General features: G+C 38.1%; 1 protein-coding gene across 5 annotated transcripts in view; it reads left to right on the top strand.

Moving 5' to 3' along the window:
• The window catches only part of KLHL29 (kelch like family member 29), a 642,275-nt gene that overhangs the window by 556,187 nt on the left and 60,900 nt on the right, over positions 1-25,188 (top strand). For all 5 annotated transcript variants that reach the window (XM_072407482.1, XM_072407479.1, XM_072407480.1 and 2 more), the window contains 2 exons: positions 15,715-15,913; positions 18,051-18,233. In XM_072407482.1, the coding sequence (XP_072263583.1) occupies positions 15,715-15,913; positions 18,051-18,233 (382 nt within the window). The remainder of the gene's footprint in view (positions 1-15,714; positions 15,914-18,050; positions 18,234-25,188) is intronic.

Here is a 25,188-nt window from a genome sequence, read left to right as displayed (position 1 = left end):
TGTGCCAGAGATGACAAAAGATTCCTTGGTGTATTGCAGGGTATCACCCCCCATGCTATAAATTGTAGTTGTATGCGTAAAGATATATTCACCAGGCTTTCAGCCTTCAGAACAACATTCTGTATGACAAGATATTCGAGCATTTGCCCAAAATAAATGTTAGTCTGATCCATACACAAATTCTTTTTCACTAACATATTTCACTCAATAAATTTTAAATCATCTTTACCTTCATCTCTGCATTTTAATGCAGCTCTTGTCTAAGGTCTTGACTGCTCGTTACTGACCACTTTGGCCATATGCCTCGCGCTCCAGGAAATTAGTGCAATCGGTATAATTTCATGTGTGAAGAGTGCTTTCACCTCAACCTGTGCCTTTAATCACACACATCTGATATTCTGATCCCCGAAACTCTTGAAATGGTATTTTTTTCCGCAGTCAATTTCCTAAATGAAGCAAGCCGAGCCTTATCTTCAATTGATGTACACAAATTGATGTCTAAATAGTTTATTGACCAAGATTGGATTCTGTCAAAGCCGTCGGCTTGATGAGATTCATTGTCATTCCATTGATGGGCGAGCCATGATTGAAAAAATGCCATCCTGCAATTTTCATTTGTATCGCATGCAATTATAAAATAATTTCTTGATGTTGAAAATATCTAATAGTTTACTGGTGTATTTTGATATAAACTCTCAAAGTGTTTGAATAATGTAGCAATATACAATATTAGCAAATTAGGTTTTTGAAATATGGTAGGGATCCCACGTGTCAATTCTTTAAAGACTCCTTCATGTTTATGGCATTGCATGTCATAAACATGAAGGAGTAGTGCTAGTTCATGTTCATCAAAGAAATGGTTACCATGATAGATAAACACTGTAAATGCACCTAAAAACACTGTAAATATGAAGACAGCATAATGGATTTTTTTGTAGCAGAGACCATGTGATCTGGTTGCTCGAGGATGCCTGGGACTGTAGATTCTTAAGGTTAGATGGAAAATTTACCAACTTCTGTTACTCCCTATTGGTTTAGACCAGGAATATACATGAAATAGTCAACTGTAAAGCTGTAATTTATCATCATGACAGTATCACCCTAACACTGTCATCCTTCGGAGTTTAGTATAAAAGTTACCTGCAAAAATGTAAATTATTGTTGATAAAGAAGTCACCTGGGGTCTGACAATTGTGGACCTGCCTGGAATTTAGGCTGTTCGCCTACCAAGGTGAACTATTTTGGATAATTCATTTAATTTGATGAATGTGGTGATAGTTCACTTTACAAAGAATACCCAATCATAAGCAAGGTAATCTAAACAGTAAACTGGATTTTTGCTTGACCATGTCTCGCAACCCAAGATCAGGCAGTAGCAGTCTCAAGTGTCAACCTTGACCAAAGCATGGTGAACTGGAAATATGACCACATCATTATTAGACTTCCAAAACTAATTAAAGACTGGGTGTTTAGATTCCTCCTCAACAACAGCAGGTTCTATTTCAGGTTTGTGCAAGATTATAGGTTAATGTTAACCTATGGTCCAACTCCAGGTGTTGCTGCCCCCCTTTTTCTCTTGAACACTCCCTTTTGGACACATAAAATGTTTCTTTCTTAGTCACTTAATGTCACAGATTCTTTTTTTCTTAAGGAATTGGTGGCTCATGAGTTTGCACAATATGGAGCCAAGTAACATGTACTGTATATCCAGGGGGTGGGTAAGCAAATTAGTATTGATTCAATACTGCATTCTATTTTAAAAATGTGTTTAAATGGAGTTTTAATTAGTGGAGTTGGGAGTTTTAATTTTAAATGGAGTTGGGTTTCAAGGGCTATGCTTTTGAGTTAGGTTGAGATAAAGGAATCTATTTGTGCACACTATTTTGTCTTTTGGGTTTAAAATTTGCCTTGAGGTTACAGGGGGGTCAAATTATTGAGAAACATGAGAAAAATGTTTGTACCAAATACTTAAGATGTTGAATCCAAAAACAAATGCACAAAAAACAAGTAAAACTGAGATAGTCACATCAAGAAATAACTTTCCAGCAAACTTTACAATGATGACTCAATTGCACCTTCTGAAATTACACTTCCCATTAAAGACTGGATAATATAGACCATTAAAAGGCTTTATCAGCTGCTGAAATGATGATGTGGATGGAAGGACTTTATTATGTCCAAATCTACAGGTCACTAAACTGTGCAGCTTGTCCAATATATGATTTTATATATACTAAACCTGCACTGACCCATTTCCATCTGCAGTAGCGGACCGGCCATTTGCATGTCAATCTCGCGGCTGGCTGAAACCTTTTGACTTTTACATGCATCAAGCGCATTTCATTACTGTGAATGTCAAATGTTGTTTTGTTAGATTTCCTTCCTTCAGTCTTTTTGATGTGATTAGCTTTGGTCTGCGTTTAAAGTTAACTATCCAGAGGCACTCGGGCTTCAGTAAATGTGAGTTGTATTAAATTTATGATGTATTACTAACCAAGAGTCTTGAATTCCACCCAGTCCATCACACGCAAAGCATATTACCTTGCATTTTGTATTAGTTTAAGTCTTAATAGTGCCAAAGTAATGCTTTGGCAATACATTTATTTTAATTTATAAAACATTTTGATTTTGATTTTCTTTTCACATAAAAACATGAACTTGTCCAATTCAACAGCCAGTGTTTAAATAGGTAATAAAAAATAGAATATTGTACATTTTGTGGCTTCGGGGAAACGTTTAAATATCTAGTAAAGCTACATTAAAGGGTTAGTACACCTTGAGTGATATTTAAAGATATAAAAACAACAAAAAAGGGATTTTTTTATGTTGCTGGTATAAGTATCTAAATCAGACCTAAGCTATGTACACACTCTACATAATTATTTAATTAGAAGAATTCTCTTGGGTTAAAATCTAGCGTGTCCCCCATATCATTCATTGACCCATCCCGGTGGGGACAACTGCTATCTTTCCCTATGAAAGAGGGCCTTCCCTCACAAAAGAATACTTTTTGCTTATGTTTATAAACCCAAAACCAAAGCAAACAAGGAAATCTGTGTGTAAGCCTGGGTACACACGTGCAATAATTATCGTTGGAAAGTATCTTTCACAATCCTTTCCAGCGACTAAGGACTGCACGATGCATGAACGAGTGCTGTACATACAGCGCCATTCTGCTCTATGGAGAGGGGAGGGGGAGAACGACAGAGCAGCACCCTGCTGCGTGTTTTGCCCCTTCACTTCCATTAGGATCATTTGTCATCCATCGTCCGTGGATCAGCCAGGACGGTCGTTTGGATGATGGACGACAGGCGCTCTACACATGCCAGATTCTCGTCCAATATTGGCCCTGAGCCGATTATCGGACGAGAACCTTTGCAAGTGTGTACGTAGCCTAAGGGTTTACATGATCTTTAATTCCAATTTAAAGGAAAACTAAACCCAAGAACAAAAATGTAAAGTTTTACCACAATCCTTAAATGTGGTGGTTGAATTTGTTTTCTTCCAGGTTAAGAACATTTTCAGCAAGTACAAAAAATACCTTTTGATTTTACCAGAAATGCCACAACATGTCATTTACTCCGCAGTGATAATACAATAGTAAAAATGTTTTCCATAAATTACTAATCCTATTTTCTACATCTTGCTATGCCTGAGTTTAACTGGTATTGAATCTTACTGCTAATGCACAGCATTAATATACCAGTGGAGGTAACATTTTTAGTGACCTGTTCTCCCATGTACAACCAGTTACAAATGCAAGAAGCCTTCTACAAGATAATATTTCATATTTCTAAAGTAATTTGTTTAGCAAAAGATTTCATTAGGCTTAGGAAATGAAATAAAGTTATGCTGTTGTCCAATCAAGTGCATGCAAAAATCATGTTTTTTTTACATTTCCTTGCATGTGATTGGGTATTCTTTGCAAAGTAAACACCACAGTCACTGAGCTAAGTGAATTATCTCTTGCAAGGTGATAATTCACCTTGGTAAGTGAACAGCTTAAATTCCTTTAATGAATCACCCCCAGTTGATTTTAAATGAATTCAGTTGATTTCATATATGAGATATTTTAGATCCAGCTTGACACTGATGATGTGGGGTGACCCCCAGAAACCAAATCAGAAACAGAATTTGTGTGGAGCAGCTAAAGCTGTATCTCTTTGTACAATGATGTTCCCCTTAGTTGCAGTGTGTGCTTATCCTGCAGATATAATGAGTCTAGGAAGTGGATGAAAATAAGAAGCTTATTTGACATTTATCAGAGACAATCTTCCCCCAGGCATGTACCCATCAAGGCGCTAGATTCATTGATGCAGTATGGCCAACTTTAATCAACTTAGAGGGAATATAATATCTAAAGTAATCTCTGCTTATTTCAAAACTGATTCTCTAATTTTCTAACCGATGGATCTCAATTTCCCATTTAATGTTTAACCAATGTTCAACCAATATCTTCACAGAGATATTCCAACATGAATAGATTTTTACCCTGATTTGCACAACATCCTGATCAGTAGGAGCCTTGTACAGTTATTTAATGTAGGGATAGGGCTTTTATATTTTTGCATAACATTCAGTACTAAATCCAGGAGATGCAATGACCTTTCCACAGTCAAGTTATACACACAAGTTATGGCCAGTGCAGAGGGAATGCAAGGCGGTCACTTGTTTTTAGGGATTTCATAAAAAATGTAGCATTTTGCACTCCCCTAATATTCATGGTCATACATGTCAACTTTATTAAGTTCTAACAAAACCATATTTTTGGTTTTGAAATTATTTCTAGAAGCCTGCCAACCAGCACAACTGGCAGAAGTCCCACTGTCCAGGTTACCGAGACACATGAAATGTTAGTGGTTGGGTACAACCTCACTTTAATCAATCACAACTATCGGGATTTTCCAGAAGCTTGGATCTTCCACATATAACAGAACACAAAATAACGTATCTACTTTAATATTTTAGATTCAAAAAACCTATTGTATCAGTTACCTTTTGCATTTACACTTTTTATATTCTGCTGCCTTTGTAATACTAATTCTCTTGTAGCCTTTAAATAAAAAACAATCGCATTGCCCTCTTCCCCTTGTGTTCTGTTTCATACCAGTACAGATATCATGGTAACCAGCAGTTGTCAAATTACAGAGCCTGGATCTCAGGGTGGCTAAGTACATTTCTTTAGTAAGAGAACTGTTTAACTGTTAGGGTGAAGAAATAGAAACAAGTAAAAGATAGAATTGGTATCCATAATGACCAACTACTTTTCATTTTAGCAGATCATTTGCAAATTTTTTGCAGCTGAAGTCCCTTCTCAATATATAAAATAAGCATGCAGCCACTGAAGACAGATAGGAAGGACTGGAATTCCCAAACTCATTGGGATTCTTACTTTTTGGCTTTATATTTGCTGGTATTGTGTTCTGTTATTGTGCCCAACAAGACAGTGGCCTGCTTCTTGCTGGATTGGCTGAATACAATGGCAGTAGATCCACCCAGCATTGTTTACATGCGTTCAGTCAATCCCCAGCATTGGATTGATCTTCATAGTTTCCAATAATTGGACAGTGTTGGACCCTACAAAAATAATTCATATTTAAAAAAGATAAATAAATTGCTTTGCATTGTGTTGTTATTTTTAGAGCTGATTTAAGCCCTTCTAGGAATTGATAAGTGGTATTATGACCTCTACAACACTCCACAGCAAGACCCTTTCATCCCAATCATGAAAACTTTTTTATACATCTCTATTTATATAGCGTCAACATATTACACAGCACATTACAAAGTCCATAGTCATGTTACTAACTGTCCCTCAAAGGGGCCTGAAATCCAAATTCCCTGCCATAGTCAAATGCCATTAGCACAGCTGAAACCATTTTCTTTTTGATGGGAAATCAGTTAACCTATCTGCATGTTTTAAGATGTGGGAGGAAACCAGGGTTTCCTGAAAAAAACAATGCAAACTCCATGCAGATTGTGTCCTAGCTAAGATTCGAACCAGGGACCTAGTGTGGCAAAGACAAGAGTGATAGCCACTGAGCCAACCATGCTGTCCTTCGAATTTTCTTTACAATATCATTTCAAAGGCCACTTTCACCATGCCACCTAAGCTTACAGTGAGGGTCTAAAGCTGCGTACACACGTGCAATTTTTGTAGTTGGAAAGGATCTTTCACGATCCTTTCCAACGACAAAGGACTACACGATGCATGAACGGCGCTGTACATACAGCACCGTTCTGCTCTATGGAGAGGGGAGGGGGAGAGCGACGGAGCGGCACCCTGCTGCGCGCTCTCCCCCTTCCCTTGCATTAGGATCGCTCGTCGTTTATCGTTCCTGGCGGATCCACGGACGATAAACGACGCCAACTGTACACACGCCAGATTCTCGCCCGATATCTGGCCGATGCCGATTATCAGGCGAGAAAAATCTGCCGTGTGTACGCAGCTTTAGTGTCCCAATCAGGAAACACACCCCAAGAAATGCCATACAGCCATGTTCCTATGGAATGACTGGGCTAAAATTTCAAAGAAAATAAAATGGAAATTATTTAATTGCAAAAAATGACACTTCCTTTTGATATACAGTTCCTTAGCAAGCCATATGTCATTCAGTTTTCATTTGCATTTACTTTACGCTTGCCTGTTTTAGATGATTTAGAAAGTGTGATATTGCAGTCAGGAAACAAGAATTTTTAGAAGGACAATTTGCATTAAGATGATCACATACATATGAAAAAGGTCTTCAAACATTATGTAACACTTTTTCTATCTTAACTTTATGTGGTAATGAATGTAATGAGAGCATTTAGAATATATTTTGTTTTATTACTATTTTTGGGAGTCGTTGGGTACCATTTTCTGCACAAGCTTGATAGCAGCGGTTGACAACATAGTAGTTGAAAAGAGGTGGCGGTGGGAAGCTGTGGCGGTATAGTTTGACCCACACAGATTACCGTCACATTTACTGGACTGCCTGCCCTGCATTGCAGTGAACAACGTAAAGTCATGTCACATAAAAAAAAAGTAGTTCATATACTAAATACTAATATTACAAGGATAAACCACATTTACACGTCTATTTACATGCTTTACTCAAAGATTCACCCAACATTTGCTCAAAATATATGCATATTTTCCATTGGGTTTAATTTTACTGATGATTTAGACATATTTCTAATTGAATCTAACGGTGTAAATGTAAATTTTGGTTAGAAGTTGAATGAAGAGATTTATGAACGAATCCCTTAGAGTTATCGTAATCCAAAACTTTTCACAATAGTGGTCTCTCAACTATGCTTTACATGAGGATGTTGGCAATAACAGGTTAACACCATGAGGCAGGAGAGTAATTCGGGAACAGAGTACAGAGTGGTACAGACACTGATTTAATAGCCAGGATTTTATAAAAGATAGGTAGATCTCTTCACTGTTATTAGCTCTCACAATGAGCCACTCTAGCAGCTCATGAGGAGCGGGCGGTAGAGGAATATAATTATATTTTCTTACTAATCTAATAAGGAGAGATAGCGGGAACAAGCTTGGTTAATTTCCCAGCTTGCAGCGGGAGCCGTGTTACAGAGCTCTTGCTGGGAAGAAAGGCGAGGTAAGGTATGGAGGGGAAGAATTAGAATTGTAATCTTGCTTTGCTAGCCAGCTAGAGATATCTCTCTCCTGCAGATTGGACAGAGGTAATTCTGTATCTGAGGGAGGAATGGCAGTGAGGAACTGTCTCTCTCTGGTGTCACTCTAGCAGAAATTCTTCAAGGCGGCGGCATACGCTAGATTGCACCGTGCTAGATTGCGTTTTTATCAGCCAAGTATAAGCTGGAGAGTGTCCTTGGAATAACACTTAACAGTAGAACTCCACTATATGTCCTATTTGTTATAGTCCCCCCTCTGTTCTTATTATCTTTATTTTCACTTTACTAAAGGTCATCAATTTGTTCCAACATCATAAACATACCTATTTAAAGGAATAATTATGTGGGCTTTCACTCCTTTGAGAACACTTGTGCCTTGTCATAACAAACCAATTGGTTAAGTCAACAGTCTAGCCATCACAGCTTAAAATTTCCTTAACTTTCTAGTAACCTTCAATTTGTCCGAAAGTGAAATACACTGCTTTTAGGCATGGGGTGCATGTACCTTCCATCCCTTAATGCCATACTGCAACACTGAGTGTTAGCCCAGGGTGGGGAGGGTAGGAAAAGGGTCCTCAATGTATGCTCAAACTGGAAAGGAATAGAGGTTACGCAGGGATTATTTATTACTTGGTCCCGGTAGACTGTGGGATAGGAAGTAGAATTTGCAATAGGTATATCAAGCAGGAAGAAAAAGGGTTGGTAAGGGTACTCCTAAAGAAATTCTGTTACTGTGCACTTACTGTTCAAAGTAGATTTTAACCTTAAAATACTGCTAAAGTTCTATAAATTGCGTCTGAGGAAAACAGTAATTTAAGGTGAAAATGAAATAATAATTTATGAACCATTTTTATGTGAATAAATAATTAAACACTTTTGCCATATTTAGTTATACGGCATGTATGTTTTGCTGTAATAACTGTTAGATCAAATAACAAACACAGTTAAAATAAACTCCTAGTTCTGTGGTGCATTGTACAAGGGTGTTAGCAACAATTCTGCTTCTGCCTTGTTCAGATTATACAGATATGAATGCAGGGAAATACATTTAAAAAAAACATTTTTATTTAACAAATTTCAAAAATTTACATAGATATACAAATAAAAAGTCCTCTCTAGCACATGCCAAAGATTCTAACTGGGGTTAAGGTTTGGACTCTGTGTTGGCCAATCCATGTTTGGCAATGATGTCTCATGCTCCTTGGACCACTCAGTCACAATACGAGCCTAATGAATCCTAATATTTTCATCTTGGCATATGCTTGTGCCATGAGCAAAGAATGAAATAAATTGATGGAATAACCTGGTCATTTTTAGGGAGTTAGCTGACCTCATTTTTGGGCACATGACATTGGTTAACCTGAACCTGACCAACTGAAGCAACCTCAGATCATACCACTGCCCCACAGACTTGGGAATTTTTTTGGCAAAGCAGTATATAACACTAACATTTTGTTAATAAACTCCTTTGTCTTGTCACTAACTCTCCCTCAGAGGCACTCACAATCTAATGACTATAACATTATTAAGGTCAGTTTGGGCAGGTGGGGAATAATTACTTCAATTACCATGGAGGGGATGTGGAAGGGAATTTACCAAAAAAAGCATAAAAACCCCTGGTGACCAAGTTTTAATCTTGGGACCCTAGTGTTGTAGGTCTAGACACTGATCCACCATGGACATGGACTAACTTTCTTTGGAATTATAACACCATTTTCTAGCGCCAACATAATATACAGCTCTGTAAAAAGTCCACAGTCATGTCACTAGCTGTCACTGTAGTGTCTTTTAGTCTAAGGTCCATTTTTCGGGAGAAGCCAATTAACCGGAAACTGCAACACAGGGAGAACATGCAAACTTCATGCAGATAGTGCCCTGGCCAAGATTCGAACCTGGGATCCAGCGCTGCACAGGCCAGAGTGCTAACCACTTTTTTTCTTGAAAAATCCTTCAAAAAGAAGAAAAATCTTTTCTGATTCCATGAGGCAATCGGATGTTCCCTGAATCAACAGTCACTATTAATTTTACTTTTTACCAGTTATTTTCTGTGCTTCTAGAAAAACATCCAGCTTTTTCTTAAAGCAATCTATAGTAATTGCTGAAACTACTTCCTGAGGGAGCCGATTCCACATTTTCACAGACCTTACAGTGAAGAATCCCTTCCTTATCCGGAGCTTAAACTTCTTTTCCTCCAGATGCAAAATGCCCTCTTATCAAGTGAATAATGGGGAAGAGAGTTCTCTATATGGACCATTGATATATTCATACAGGGTGATCATATCCCCCCTTATACGTCTCTTCTCAAGGGAGAATACATTCAGTTCAGCTAATCTCCCCTCATAGCTGAGCTCCTCCATTGTATTTATTAGTTTAGTCACCCTTCTCTGCACTCTCTCTAATTCAACAATGTCCTTTTTGTGAACTGGTACCCAAAACTGCACTGCATATTCCAGATGTGGTCTGACCAATGTTTTGTACAGGGGCAGGATAATGTCTCTATCTCTGCAGTCTGTTCCTCTTTTAATACAAGAAAGTACTTTGCTAGCTTTAGAAATTGCAGCTTGGCATTGCATGCTGTTATTAAGTCTATGATCTACCAGAACCCCCAGATCCTTTTCCATTTCTGATTCCCCCGAATGTATCCCCCTAGACAGTATGAAGCATGCATGTTGTTGTATTTACCTGGTAATTACTTTTTGAAGATAGGAACCACATTGGCCTTACGCCAATCCATCGGTACCTTGCCAGTGACTAAAGAGTTAGAAATAATGGCTTTAAAATAACTGAGCTCAGCTCTTTGAGGACACGTGGATGTAATCCATCAGGACCTGGTGCTTTGTCAACCTTAATATTTCCCAGCTGTTTCTCAATCATATCAATTCTGAGCCATTGTGACTTATTTAAGGCAGTGACATTGCTATTATGAATTTGGACTTGAGCTCTGCCATTTTCCTTTGTGTACACAGAGCTAAAAAAAAGTGTTTAGTAAATCTGCCTTGTCTTTAACATGGAGCTCTCACTTTTCAAATTCAACCAGTACCCTTAGTTACGCAAAGGATTTCAGTTCTCCTTCTCAGTGACACTTTTGGACATGTTCTGGTACCTGTTACATGATGTGTTCTTGTTTCCAAGCAGTCCTGCACAGGAGATGACGGCCACTTTTTCGTGCTTAATTTTGTTCTGCCAGCAGCAAGCCATATTTAAAGGTCGACATGACATGCAGATTCAGTTTTCTTTAAAAAGAAAATCACTTTTTAAAAAACGGCATGACAAGTTTTGCCCGGAGGCTGTTCAAAAGTGTTGAAGGAAAAGCAGTTGCATTTGTAGCGTATGGTGTGAATTTGAAATCCAGGACAGGCTGCTCTTTTTTCTTCTTCTGGGATGAATATTCAGCACCTATTTAGTTAACCCCTTGAGCTTTCACACACTAGTCAATTTTCATTAGCACACTGTTTGAGTAGTCTCTGTAATGTAACATTTATGACATGTTATTTAATGGAAAGTAGATGATAATTATATGCAGTTGCAAATGACACCTTAAAGCCAAACTGTGGCCAAAAAATATTATTTAATGTTTTGGATAAGGTTAAAATATATCAGTGTTTTATTACTGTCTGTGAACTTATTGGAGATTCCCATTTGTGTAATAATAGGAGATCTCCCTCACTTACAATTCATGTAATAAAAAGGTGTTTATAAAGACACACTGACCACTATAACAACTTAACCAAAAGTTTTATTGTTCCTTATTCTGCTTGCCCTCACAAGTCAAAGGAACATGTTTACTTCAATGCAGACATTCCCAGATGTTTATGTTTATCATTCATTGCTATGCAGCTCTGTTTAACCACTATTAGTGAAATAAAGACCCTACTGATGTCCCTAAAGTCAAAGCTTATACAGGGTGCTATTTGGTCCAGCATTTTCATATTAAGTCACATGTTCTTACATACCAGGTAATACGAGGGGGTGCTGAGAGGAATCGCAAAGACCTGATATTTGCACAGTTACATACTAAGATATTAGGCTGCCATATGCCCCCTCACTCATTTTTCTATTTCATGTGGAAGGGGGCAAAGCCAGGAACTTCTCAGCACCCCCTGGTACTGGGCATTTCCTGATGCTTGACAGAGTTATGGGGGAGAGAAGGGCACTGATGCTGGGTCCTGCCCTCATGTACATAGTCGTGTAAATCACATGCAAATCAGGCTTTAAAGTATTATTTATATATAATAAAGTATTATATAATATATTATCATTAAAGTAACAAAAAACAAAAAGTATTAAAGGAGAGAGATATGATAACTCAAATCTTGGTTCTCTAGCCAGAGATTCTTCAACATCCATCATACTTTTAGTATGTTGGGTGTCTGTGTTCCTTGCTGTATGCCATGGTTTAACGGCCAACTGCAATGTTACTACAGCCTCCCAATAGAGCTATGGACAACCTGTGGCTAGTGGCACAGTGTGCAGCAGGGGCAGCAAGAATTTCAACACACCAAGAAGTATGACAGATGTTAAAAACTGGCACTACTAGCAGCAAGACCAAAAAAACAAAATGTAAATGCTGTAGATCTCTTTAGAATACCTTTATGTCCAGGACATGATGTGAAAAAGCTTCCAAAAGTATTGGTAAAGAGCAAACAGGGAGTATTATTAAGGCCACCCTATAAAGTAGTATTAAAATGCCTCCATCGACAAAACATTTCCAAGCCCCATGATTCATTTAATAGTAATGTGTAGTGACAATGACATTTCCTTGTAAATAACCATAGGTCAATGTAAGCAGAAGATTCCCAGCTTTATTCAAAACCAAAGAAAAACAAAATTATGTTGGTGTCATAACAAACAATTATTTTTTCTTTTTTACACTCCAGAGACACATAAATCAGAATCCAGTTGGTTGTTGCAGGTAATGCAGACAGTGCTTCTTTCTGACAATTTTCATTGAAGATCAGGAGACCCTTTCATAAATTGCAGTCCAACAAATATTTTGGGTCATTGGTCGCAGGTTAATATTGCCCAAGCAGCAGATTAGAAATAAGTGAAGATACGTGAAGCATGTCATTGAGTGTGTCCCCACTAATGTAAGATTTATGTTTATATACACTGACAGACAGAAACCAAGCAAGATATTGACAGCCTCCTTACCCCAGGGCAAGTGTCACTTCTTGTATCTAGAGATTATTAATCAGTACCCATAGGTTCAAATAAATTGTTGTTGGTAATGTAAAATGACATTTGTACGATTTTGATAGTCTACACAAGAGATAAAGTAGCAGCTGTAACTTGGCTGAGTGACTTCACACAAAGTATACACACACATGGGGTGTAGACATGCATATCAGGTCTACATAAACTTGTACACGGGTTGTACACACATACATATTGGGTCTAAACACTCAGAAAGTCTACACACATTCTACGTACACATACAGAGCCTATACACATTGGGACTATGTACACGGACATACATGGGGTCTACACACACATACAGGCTCTACACACATAAACAAGAGCTACACGTATGTAAGGCTTGCTTACTCATGGGGACAAACTTATTCCCATAAAGTTTACATACTTCCATACATGATCTATACCAGCCTTTTGTCAACCATGGGGAACCCCTAAACTAACCTTCAGGTCTCAGGGAACCACTGTCAGTATTAATGATATGCCCAATTCATGGCACATACAGGGGCCATGATTTTCAAATCTTTTTCCTTCTCTGTAGGCCATTCAGACTTAATTTACTGCTGGCTGTTAGGGAAATACTGAAATATGTTGGGAACCTGGCCCTTTGGTATAAGATTTGGACCCCCTGCCCCAAACAAAACAAAATAATAACTCTTGCTGGGCAGTGGTGGGGGATATTTTTTCTCAGATTAACTTTAAGGCTGTTTAGTCATATCTTTATCCCTGTCCTATTCATTGTGGTGTCAATTAGCCTCATACAAAAAGTGCTAACACAAAACCTTTTAGACAGTCAGCTTCTCAACTCAACATTGGCTTGGGAAAAGAAGGTTCACAACTGAATGAATTCAGTGATTTCAGCAGCTTTTAACGTTGAAACAACTCCTTTAACAAATTTTCAACCATTCTTCTCCTACAGAGAAAAAATAAAGTAGACCATCATCTTCTTTTCAGTTCCACTTCCCCTTTTTTTACTCTACAAGTGTACTTTATACAGTTTGCTGTTCAGATTTGCATTCATCGCACAACACTTTACAATGTCTTTGTGACTTGCTGATTTTTTTAAACTTTCACAATGTAGCGGAATAGACAGGCTCCCTGAACCAAAGGTTATCTGTGTCTCTTTATTACAAAATAAGCCTCAGAGATTGCCATATGCTCCCGAGGGTCCAGCATGCGCCGTCTGAATAGAGAGAAGATTCTCCTTTTCATGAGATGCGTCCTTGTTGTAATGGTTTTGCCTGTGAAATTAGATTAATTTGCATCTTGTTGTAGCTATTATTGTTCAATTGGATACTAAGGGGATTGTGCGGAATAATGAATGAGCAGGAAATATATAATGGAGAAAAACTTATTCCGAAAGGTTGATACAGCAGTTGAAGTGAAACTCAAAGAACGCCTTTGTAATATTATCTATTTTTTTTTTTTTTTGTTTTTCAAAGGGGTATTGGTGGCGAATAAAGTCTAAAAGGTCTCCCAATTAGTTTACCTAAGTAATGCTTTGTGTAAAAGTAAATCTTTGTTTATCCATATGTATATGTGCTATGGAGTATTGCACGAAGGACAGCTAAGAGAAAAAACATTTAGAATTCCAAGAGGTTGATACTGTGAATGGATTTAAAAAAGTGCATCTATGCCAGACTATGTACACCAATTTATTTACATATTCTTAAAAAGCCGGTAAATAACTTTTACATAACCCTCTAAATATGTTTTTACTGACTTGATACAATGCACCCAGCAGAGGAAATATCTCCTGACTCTCATCATCTGCTGGCATTGCTGTAGATTATATAATTTATCAGAGCCTGGCAAACATTCCCCCTCCAACCTCCAGACCCCTGTCCTGCATGATATACACAGGACACCCTTCACTTTGTATGTTACACTTTCTTGACCCCTGCACTCTGTACTTTACATACTCCTAACCCCTACCCACTTTTTGATGCTGGGCTCTACTCTTTAAAATTTAACATATTCACGCAGGAATATGGCCACAGCCATTTTTTGGCATTATTATTGAACAATTATACAAGTATTTTGGCCATTTTGGGTGCTGAAAAATATACTATCTGGCCTCCAGAAGAATAGGATTGGAAACCCTGACTTAAATATAGATAAATATCTGCTGACCTTAACTATCCATTCATATGCAAAGAAAAATCTGTTGGTTTTAGATTGAATTGCTTTTGATTGGATATTTTTTACAAAGTGAATTTCAACCACATTCACCACATTCCCTTGGATAATCCACCTTTGTAAATGAATAGCCCTTTGGTAATTCGGTTCCCTTGTCCAGTCAGCAGGCTGGAGAAGTGATTACTTTGTATCTCCTGTCTCTTTTAGTGAAAAAATGGTTACCTGTTTGGCAATTCAGAGACAGAGGTGTGTGACTCACAAGAATGGCTGAGCAGAATCACAAATAGTTTGGCAGGCAGAGGACTTTATGTATTTATGGCATTTTAACAGCTATTTTAGCTGCTTGCCTTAAGTGCGCCTTTTATGTAAACCCAAAATTCATTTTGAAAGTGCTAATTTGGACTGAAATCAAGCAGAATTCCACCAAAATGCCTGCTTTAAATGCTTTGTCTTGAAGATCATAGACAACACCATTCATATTCTATCGTCTTTTGCTTTTCATTGAACCTATTGTTGAAATTGAATGTAATTGCAGCTGTAATGTGAATTGCACAAGAGCCTGTCCTCTTTGAATACATGTTGGTAAACCTGCTGTGCGGATCTCACTTTTACCGTCCATTCAAATTTAGAATCCTTTGTACCTTAACAGATTCTTTGTTGCAGGACGAGAATAGGAAAAGAAGCTGCTATCTCTGATAAAGTTTAACGCACTGTGCACTTTCTGTCCCTGTTTTGTAGCATTCTGCTGAATTGTTGGCCGTTGTTCGTCTACCCTTCATCCATCCAAGTTATCTTCTCAACGTGGTTGACAATGAGGAGTTGATAAAGTCATCAGAGGCTTGTCGAGATTTAGTCAATGAAGCAAAGCGGTATCACATGCTTCCACATGCCCGCCAGGAAATGCAGACTCCACGCACAAGGCCAAGACTTTCTGCAGGTACAAGAGGTGGTGATGGGACAGACCATAATTTGTGATTGGTTGGAAAGTATATTAAATAAAATACAAAACTTACATTGCTCATTGACTTGGAAGGTTGGCCATATGGGCAGGTGCAATGGTAGCCTAAGGGAAAACTCCATGCAGGACATTCATTTGTAAGCTTACAATTAGATTACCTCTAAAAGGGAGGAGAAAGAGCGGGGAGCAGGAATCTGTCACCTATTTCTCCAGAAACACAACCTAGTGCGACCACCATTGTTGTAGATGGCCAATGGGCTCAGACAGACATAAAATTGTCTTAAGTTTCAACCATCTGTCATCCCATATCTATGAGTACCCTTTAGGAAGAACTAGATGGTTTTAAGCCATTTGTATCCCATTTGCTAGGATGGTAGGATGTCTAGAAGTTCATTGACTTTAATGTACCCTTAAAAAAAGTATTGTCCATGGCTACGACCTCAGTGCTAACAGTGCACAAGTGAATGACACTAGCTTATGTTCGAGTAATTTTACTGTATATTAAAGTAAAAATAAACCCAAATACAAAATACTCACATAAGATTTAGTACATCTATATAATTTTTGAACACAATTTTCAATATTTTATTACAGCTTCAATAAAGTAATACCTGCCTATTCTGTTATGAAGATCCCTGTTTAGGTACTTCCTCTAATGGAGTGGTCACCCTACTTTTTTTCATTGTCAACCTGTTACATTTCACACCCATGGTCCATTGCTGTCATTAGAAAGCCCACACTAAAAAATGTCATGCAGCTATCCCTGTATTGCAGAAGTTGGCTGCAAGAGACCTGCAACGCTAACCTACAACAAAAGTATGAAAAGGTGAAAACAAGATAAAATGCTGCTTATATTTGTAGGGACTGCAGCATCTAGAGTACATCTACAGCTTCCTAGCCTGGCAAATTTTCCTTCTTTTCTATTTAAATCTATATCTTCTAGGTTCTCAAAAAAATTCTGAACTGCCCCATCGGGCCCTTTTTTAAATATTATCACTAGAGTATTGCAGTGTTGCCCTAGTTATAGCGCCATTCTCAAATCCATGTATATATAAGCCATCTGCTACCTACATCCAAATCTGCCCAAACTTCACACATTTATCAGAACTTCTTCTTATTAAGATGCCAAAACCATTTCTTAAAAACATAAGTTCTTTGGCTTCTGTTCTGTAAGGCTGCTGTAATGACTTTACTGATTTATGACTTATTTCTCGAGGCTAGAATCTGGCCTAATCTATGGTAGCCTGGAAAGGCTGCTAAATAAATGTCATTATTAGAGAAAGAGAACGGTGGAATCAATAATGTCAAGATTTTATCTTTAGCTTTTTTAACTGTGAACATTGCTTTATAATTAGTAATTTAGTTTGCCCTGTATCTATTAGAAAAAGTTCCAAGAAACAAAAACCTTTTATCATATTTTACATCATTGGTGGTCCAATTGCCATAGAATGAAAGAGCCGGCCTTTTCAAATATAGAAATTACAGTTTTGGAGGTTGAACATGATCTTGTTCAAAGGGTATCATACTACCAATTTGAGTTTTCTAAATCTAAAAATGCGTTGCATTCAGTTGCTAACGTAAGACCCTAAAACTACCCACAGATGGGTAGTTATATCCACAATAGAATCTCAAAGAAATAGAAAAGAAAAGGACTTAATAATATTAAAGTTAGGGACGCAGGCTGCCTTTATTGCCTAATACAGGGTGACTGTTCATTAAATAATGTTCCGTCATCACTTAAATCTGAAATATGTTGATTTTGCTTAATGTGATGTAAGCCAGCGGTCCGCAGCCTTGGCTGGTGCGCCCCCCAGCGGGGTTAGGAGAACCCCGTACGGATCGCAGGCTCAGGGCGGGTTGTGTCTCTGGACTCTGGGGGGAAGTTTGAGTGACACATGGCTCCCCGCACATGCTCAGTCCGGAGTACATAAATTTAGTGGTCTGTGAGGTCCAAAAGGTCAATGTTTTGTTAGGCTGGCCCTTGCACTATATAGGTGTTATGTGTAAAGGAGATTGTACTTGCTGATAAAAAGTTTTGGTGACTAAGCTATTGAGACTTGTTCAGCACTGGTCTACCTGCTGCTTACATTTTTTTTTTCTATTTTTCTTGAATTAGGTGTAGCAGAGGTCATCGTCCTGGTTGGTGGTCGGCAGATGATTGGAATGAATCAGAGAACATTAACAGCTGTGACATGTTTAAATCCACAAATCAACAAATGGTACCCACTGGCCAGCCTTCCCTTCTATGACCGGGAATTCTTCAGTGTGGTCAGTGCAGGAGACAACATCTACCTATCAGGTAACTAGACAAAATTTACCATTAATATACTTTTGTTGCTGCGTATAATGGAGCAATTAAAATGGAAATCATTGCTTTGCAATTTTAAAGATTAGTTGGATAATTACCGAACAGTCATCAGTACGCCCACTGATAAAACTCAGACTTTTTGTCACACTGTGACAACTTTTCACAGTCTGTAACATATTCCTCTCTCCTCCAACTGCCTGAGGAGTCATTACATCACCTCTATACTGGAAGTCTCAATTGTATGGAGTGCACTAGTTTTGGATTGTTTACATTTAGTCTTTAATACCTGATGAGCCAGGTTTTATAATGTGTGGGTCAACAAATATTTGTTTAATGACAACTCTGTTACACAAATATAAGGCCCTTGTTCAGCAACAGTATTCGCAATACAACAGTCCCCCAATCTAACGCCGCACTCTTCACCTATAGCAAGCCCCTGCTCATTCTCAAGAGACTGGTTGCATTTCCCAGCACTCGGTTGCCCCCAGGACTTAGTGCACAAGAGATGGTGCATGGAGAAGGGCTGGTAATAGACCAGGAGCCCACAGATTAAGCAGTACCAAAATTCCAACAGAGACATATCTAGAATACAAAGCAAAGGTCGTATACAAATAATCCGTCCACCACACGAAGTACACAAGGGCAAAACACAAGCAGAGTCGGGGGTCACAGGCAAAAGGTCAGTGCAGGCAGCATAAACTCACAGGGTCAGAAACAGGCAAGGTCAGCAACAGTAAATCAGACGAAAACACTCCAGCACAGATTAGCCCAGCTAAACACTATAAAACAGGCACTGGGGACTGGGAGCAGAGAGGCTATAAAGTCCCAGCAGCCAATGATAGCACAGAATGGAGTCAGGAATCGATCTGCATCTAGAATCCCCTTCAGCTGTGCACAGCCTAACAATGGATGCTGGGGATGCCAATAAAGTATCTCAGGCTGCACAACTAAAGAAAAGCAGGGGCTGCTGCTATTTCTTAGTTTTCTTTGCTGCTGCAAGTGACATAACAATGGTTAAAGAGTATCACAGATAGCAACATTTGGAGGAACCTGGCCTAACATGTTGGGTGAGGCAAGGGAGGTAGTTAGAGGGAAGTTTTATAGCAGCTTATGGGGAACACAAGAAGTTGCAATCCAATCCACAGTCTGATGCTGAAGTTGATGACCACTACCCATTAGTGATGAGTGAAATTGCCTAACTCCACTTTGCCTTAGTTAAAATAAGCCAAAATACATTGTAGTCAATGGAGAAGATAAAATTATTCTGAGTCCAATAACTTGAAGAAGATACACCACATAGCAAGCATTTATGTTACATCAATGTGTTCAACAACACATAATTATTTTAATGACATTTAGAGATAAATAGGTTAGGATTTTATTAGTTTATTGAAATCTAAAGATAGATCTGATCACTGTGCTCATGTGACCTGTCCAAATTTCCCAAAATAGAGACGACAGCTTATACGCTTCATAGTCCACTAATTCCTATAAACTCTCATGATATATCCTAACACAGTCCAATCTCTCTTATGATAGAGTCTACTATTTCCTTTAAGCTTCCATATTATCTCCTTACATAGTCCACTAATTCCTCTACATGTCTATGAAATGTCCTAAAACTCTCCAGTGTTACCTCTGAACTTTAATGATATGTCTTCACATAGTTCCCTATTTCCTAATGGCTTCCATGATATGTCCTTACATAGTGAACTATCACTATACATGTCCCTGATATGTCTTTACACAGTGCACGGTTCTTTATAATATTGTATAATATTTCTTCACAAAGTAAATTATTTCCTATAAGCTTCTCTAATATGTTTTAAATCATTCACTGTTCCCTAAATGTGTTTATGACTTTACACAATCCAATTTTCCTTTTGGTTTCCATGTTAAAACCCCCCGTGGCCGTACTCCTGCATGTTTTTTATTAGCAGGGATTCTGTTTTAAGCTTTTATAAGAATTATATTCAGGCTATCTTACCATTGGCCTCTCTGTATGGTATCTAGACCACCCTTCCCCTCCACTTTCTCCTCTCTGTTATGTCATGGTTTGGCTTTACTTGTACAATAGAGATTTACTAGAACAGAGCATTTTGGAAATGTCAAACTTTATTATTGTTAGGCAGAAACAAAAAAGCGGTGGAACCTTCCTTATGAGAAAAGATGGAGTAGATTCCTAAAGGCCACAATCCTACACTAATGTGTTTTCCAATCTTCTAGAAAGGGTATTATGGAAACTAAGGCTAGAGCCAAAGCTTCTCTCCAGGAGAGGTTTTTCCAACGCCTAAGCTGTAGGGGACATCTTAATGAGAGCATTCTGTTTATCTGCCTGATAAAATTGGTAGGATGTTACTGCATCTTAGTATTGCCCAGCACTGATGAAAAAGCTCCGTAGAAATAACTTGAAATGTTCTCCTTTGCCTTGAGCACATGATGGGCAGGCTTTTAAATCTTCATTTTCTCATGCAGGTCAGTGGGGACCAGGGTGCATATGGTATTAAACTGAGCCCAATTTATAATCTGCAGACTTGTGCAGGCTAAATGATAAAGAATTTATACTTTTTTGTTATGTAGCTTTACTTACTACATCTGAATCTGACACTTTAGCTGGAGCATCAGAGACTGTGCTGTCAACTGAATGACATTCACAGCCAGAAGATAGGATACAATGTACAGGTATCAAAGTGTCAGAATTCAAATGACCTCTGACCCATTGATTTCCTTAGCAAATGACAACTTAAATATTTCTCTACCAATGGTTCTTTGGTCCACATTCACATCTGTCCATTTTCATGGATTTACATGGGTTTTTGTTACGACAGACCTGTTAATTTTGTATGAGTTGGCAATGTTCCCAAGCTGAAACCACACCAGTGTTCTCCCCCAAATGATGTTTTGAGCTGGGTGGACAGAAGCTATAGGTGGGTGGTCAAAAAGATTGCTGGGCAACACATGGCAAATTTACCATTCCCAAGACCCCAACTGTCCAGTGCCCCAATCTTTTCAGTACCCACCCAAAAACAGCCATTTGGTTACTGAAAATTCTGGGTGGTACACCCGGTTAAAAGCGACCGAGGAGATCACTGTAACAGTGCAACAGGCTGTAATGTGGAGATGTGCTTTTCAGCAGGCGGCATTGCAGGTGCATTGAGGTATTCTGAATTGCAGGTGTGTTATCTTTGTGTATTCATAATTAATGGTATCACTCCCTCCCTCCATGCATATAATGTACGTTACCAATTTTCCATAGTGTGAACTTGGCCTTAAGTGTCATCAAGTTACTGTAGTTTGATCTTTCATGTGCCTGTTTCTAATAGAAAGAGTTATAAACCTTGCTTTTTTAGCTAACTCACATCAAAATCATAAATAATGAAAATAATTAAAAGTCTAAGCATACAGTGTGAACAAACTTCCAACAGCACTGATAAATCCGTTATACTGGAAACCAATTATTCTTGCAAAATGATGATCACTAAAATTAATCAAAAGACATCTACATATGTATTGTTTTATATTCACAAGAGAGATCAATAAAAGTTCGGCACTTCATAGTATGCCAACTGCCTTACTGGATACACAAAGTGCCTCGGCATTAGAGCGGCACACTGTATGTCAACAAATAAAGTCCCTCAAGTCAATCATTGCATATCAGTTTGCAAGTTAATCTTTCTTTTGTGTATCTTATTTCCAGTGATATGTAGTCACAGTAGACAGATCAAGATATTAGTAAGACTCTTGTTTTTCTGTACTGGAAATAGAAAACCTCTGGCAATTTTGAAACAATGGTGTTACTTTGTATTAGATTAAGTAGTGCGTAGGTATAGTAGCAAGAGACAAAGCTCTGATAATTGATCTAAAAATAAACGTAAAAATTCTAGTATGCATTACCAGTCACTTTCAAAGTGAGCTGTATAATTTGCTGTGGTTCCCAGAAATACTAGGTCATTTTCATCTAGATTGGCTAAATAAGGCTTTTTTAGTTATTGATGGGGTCCCCCCCCCAATATGTGTTGGTTCACTTCGGTGGAAGGTGGTGCACATTCTGCCCAACTGTTATCATTTCTTTCGGGATCTGGCAAAGTAGAACGTAGCATTAAAATTATCTGAAAGTGCATAAACATTCATAATCAAGCTATAGGGTTATTGGGGCACAAAGAGCTTTTTCTTTTTTCCATAATGCCCAGGGCTAAAAACTTAAAAGAAGAGTCGCAATAACTAAAAGCTAAAAATTCACACTTACCTTTAATCCCACAGATCCCTCAATCACGCAGGACCTTTCTTTAATTGAATCCCGTGTCATCCAAGTATTTTTCTTTCTCCCGGCACAAAGGAAGCACTGCCATCTTCTTTGGCCTTCTACTGCTTCATACATCACCCAATCTCACACTGTGCAGGCGCGAGATCGGCATTTTTTTTCCCCCAATAAAGAAAAGGCAGGAGCCTCCCAGGATGTGTGACGTGGCTCTGCGCAACTTTTTTTTTTAAGTTGTTTTAAAGGGTGTTTCATTTAAAAGAAAAATTAAGTTCATTTTTACTTAATATAAAAGGGTTGTCCACCTTTTTATGTAAAGTAAAAACTTTGAGTTCAGGTTCGCTTTCAAATTGTATTACAGTCTTCTAGAATATACAATAAAATAAAGCTGAAGTTTAAGCACAAATTTTAATTTAAATATATTTACATTTACCACTAAAGACATATCTATTTATGTGTTTTATATATGTATGTGTCGTTTCAAGCCCAGATGTTTCTCTGTTGTAGTAGTAGTGGCATCATCACTGTGGTTTGCAGAGAACAGAGCAGAGGGAAAGACTCAACAGGTCCACCCACTACAGGAGTAAGACAGAGGTAAAACTCTGGATTTCAAATGCCTTGTGACCCAATGCCATTAAAGTCAGTTGGAAACATTTTTGCTTGTTTCTTTCTGGTCATTTGAGAGTAACTACAGCAGTCAAATGCACCAAAATGGAAAGACAACCAAATGTCTAAGATGCAAAAAAATTCCTCCTGAGCCTGAAACCTCTTTTTTCCCCCCTCTTCCCCTTATACCTATACTATGAGCTCTAAGATGCAAAAAAGGTTAAAAAAAATGGTGCAGACTCAAAGGACCACTCACCTATCTCCATTCTGTCGCAGGGCGCCATCTTCTTTTTTCTTCCTAGAAATGATCTTTTGCCATCTTGATTGGCCATTCTGGGATGACATAACTGACGGCACATGCGTAAGAAGCCAGGATTGCCAAGATTTCCTGGAAACCATTGAGACATTGCCTGCCTGTTTCTGCAATAAACACCAGCCTGATCATGGATTTTTCAAAGTTGGACTTTAATATCTTACCTATTTATTAGTTTCAATCTAATCTACATTATATATAGGAAAGCAGCATATTTCAACGTAATACACCCAGGATTGGGCCTGTATGTCCTCCATATCCTACCCTTATTGTACACGTTGATGCCTCTTATTTGATGTTTGCATTATTCTCTCCCTGGAAAGATTTAGGAATGTTGGTAACTGTGTAGAGCAGGCACTAGTTGTGTATGTTTGTGTGTGGGCATTAAAATCTCATTACTCTGTTTTCCTAATGAGGAGATGCCCACACCAATTCAGTACATTAGAGGCAGCTCAGACAGCGAGGATGCATTTGTAAAATGAGAAATGCTAATCAGCACCGCAGGTACCAGAGCTAGCATGAGAAAGTTCGAGGCGGGCTCGTCCTCAGCGACATCACATCGGAGGCAGTCATGACTTGCTGCAGGCAGCCTGTCCTAAGGGATCTCTCTTCATTCTCTATAAAAGATTTTCCCAAATCCCTGATTCTCAGATGAAGGAAGGGAGTAACCCTTTAAAATGTCACGCAGGATTCCCAGGCAGTGTATTTTTCATTTAGATTGTCAGATACTGTAAATAAATTTAAAGAACTCTAAATTTAGCCAAACACATAAGGCATTTTAAAGACCGCGCTGTATATATGTGCAACTAAATTTTAAATAATAACCCTGGAGTACTTATTTGCAAATAACTTACTCTGGTGAATAGAAGTGCTACAATATTTTGTTTTTGGTATGTGCCTCTTCAGTCCCTTTGGTAAAACAAGGAGGAGGGTTATGTAAATTTTGGCATCCTCAGCATCTTTGTTGCCAGGTGCGCTTTGGTTGGAGCTACAAATCAACTACTGACCATATCAAGAGCACAATCTAGTGGTTGGAGGAGAGAAAGACATCCCATTCACACTAAAATAATAATAATGGGTGCAGTTTTATATAATATTTATGGCTTAGTAATGTTTGTATTAAAACACTATGGGATAATAAAAATGCTCTAGGATACTTTTAACATGTATATAAACCCTAGGAATAAAAACTTTTGGTCTATTTCATTAACCACTGGTAGCATTTTACTATATCAGTTTGATACAACCCTAAAAACTGTTGATCTTGTTAGAATTTCTGAACCGTCCTCTCTCTTCTGTGCATACCCCGTGTTATCCCAAAGAATCTCAGTTTTTATCAATGATTATATTTATAAGCCTTTATGTTATAGAGATCTGAAAGACAGGAAAACTGGCCAGGGCTGATACTACTCAACCCACAGAAATACTGTATGTTGTCAGCCGGCAACAAGATTTAGGAGCTGAATGCATTTCTGGTAGATCAAAAGGCATTTTTCTGTACTTGAAACACATACAATGAACTTTGCACAGAGATTACATAGATGTATTGTATTATATATTTTTATTTTTTTCCAACTTTGCCTTGACATATGCTTTAAGGGCACAATATAGACCTGAGTCTCACTTCACTAAATCCTTTGCTAAAGGTAAATTTGCATATAAATTAATCTTTGTTTTTAATTTTAAAAACTTAAATTATTAAGTGATTTCCATTATTGTTGCTGCAAAAATCAGTATAAAAATTTGGTCATGGCACAATGTCATGATAT

This window comes from Pyxicephalus adspersus, chromosome 4, assembly GCF_032062135.1.
Source record: "Pyxicephalus adspersus chromosome 4, UCB_Pads_2.0, whole genome shotgun sequence".
NCBI classification, from domain to species: Eukaryota; Metazoa; Chordata; class Amphibia; order Anura; family Pyxicephalidae; genus Pyxicephalus; species Pyxicephalus adspersus.
The sequence above is the reverse complement of the archived record's forward strand: the minus strand, read 5'-3'. Positions and strand labels throughout refer to the sequence as shown.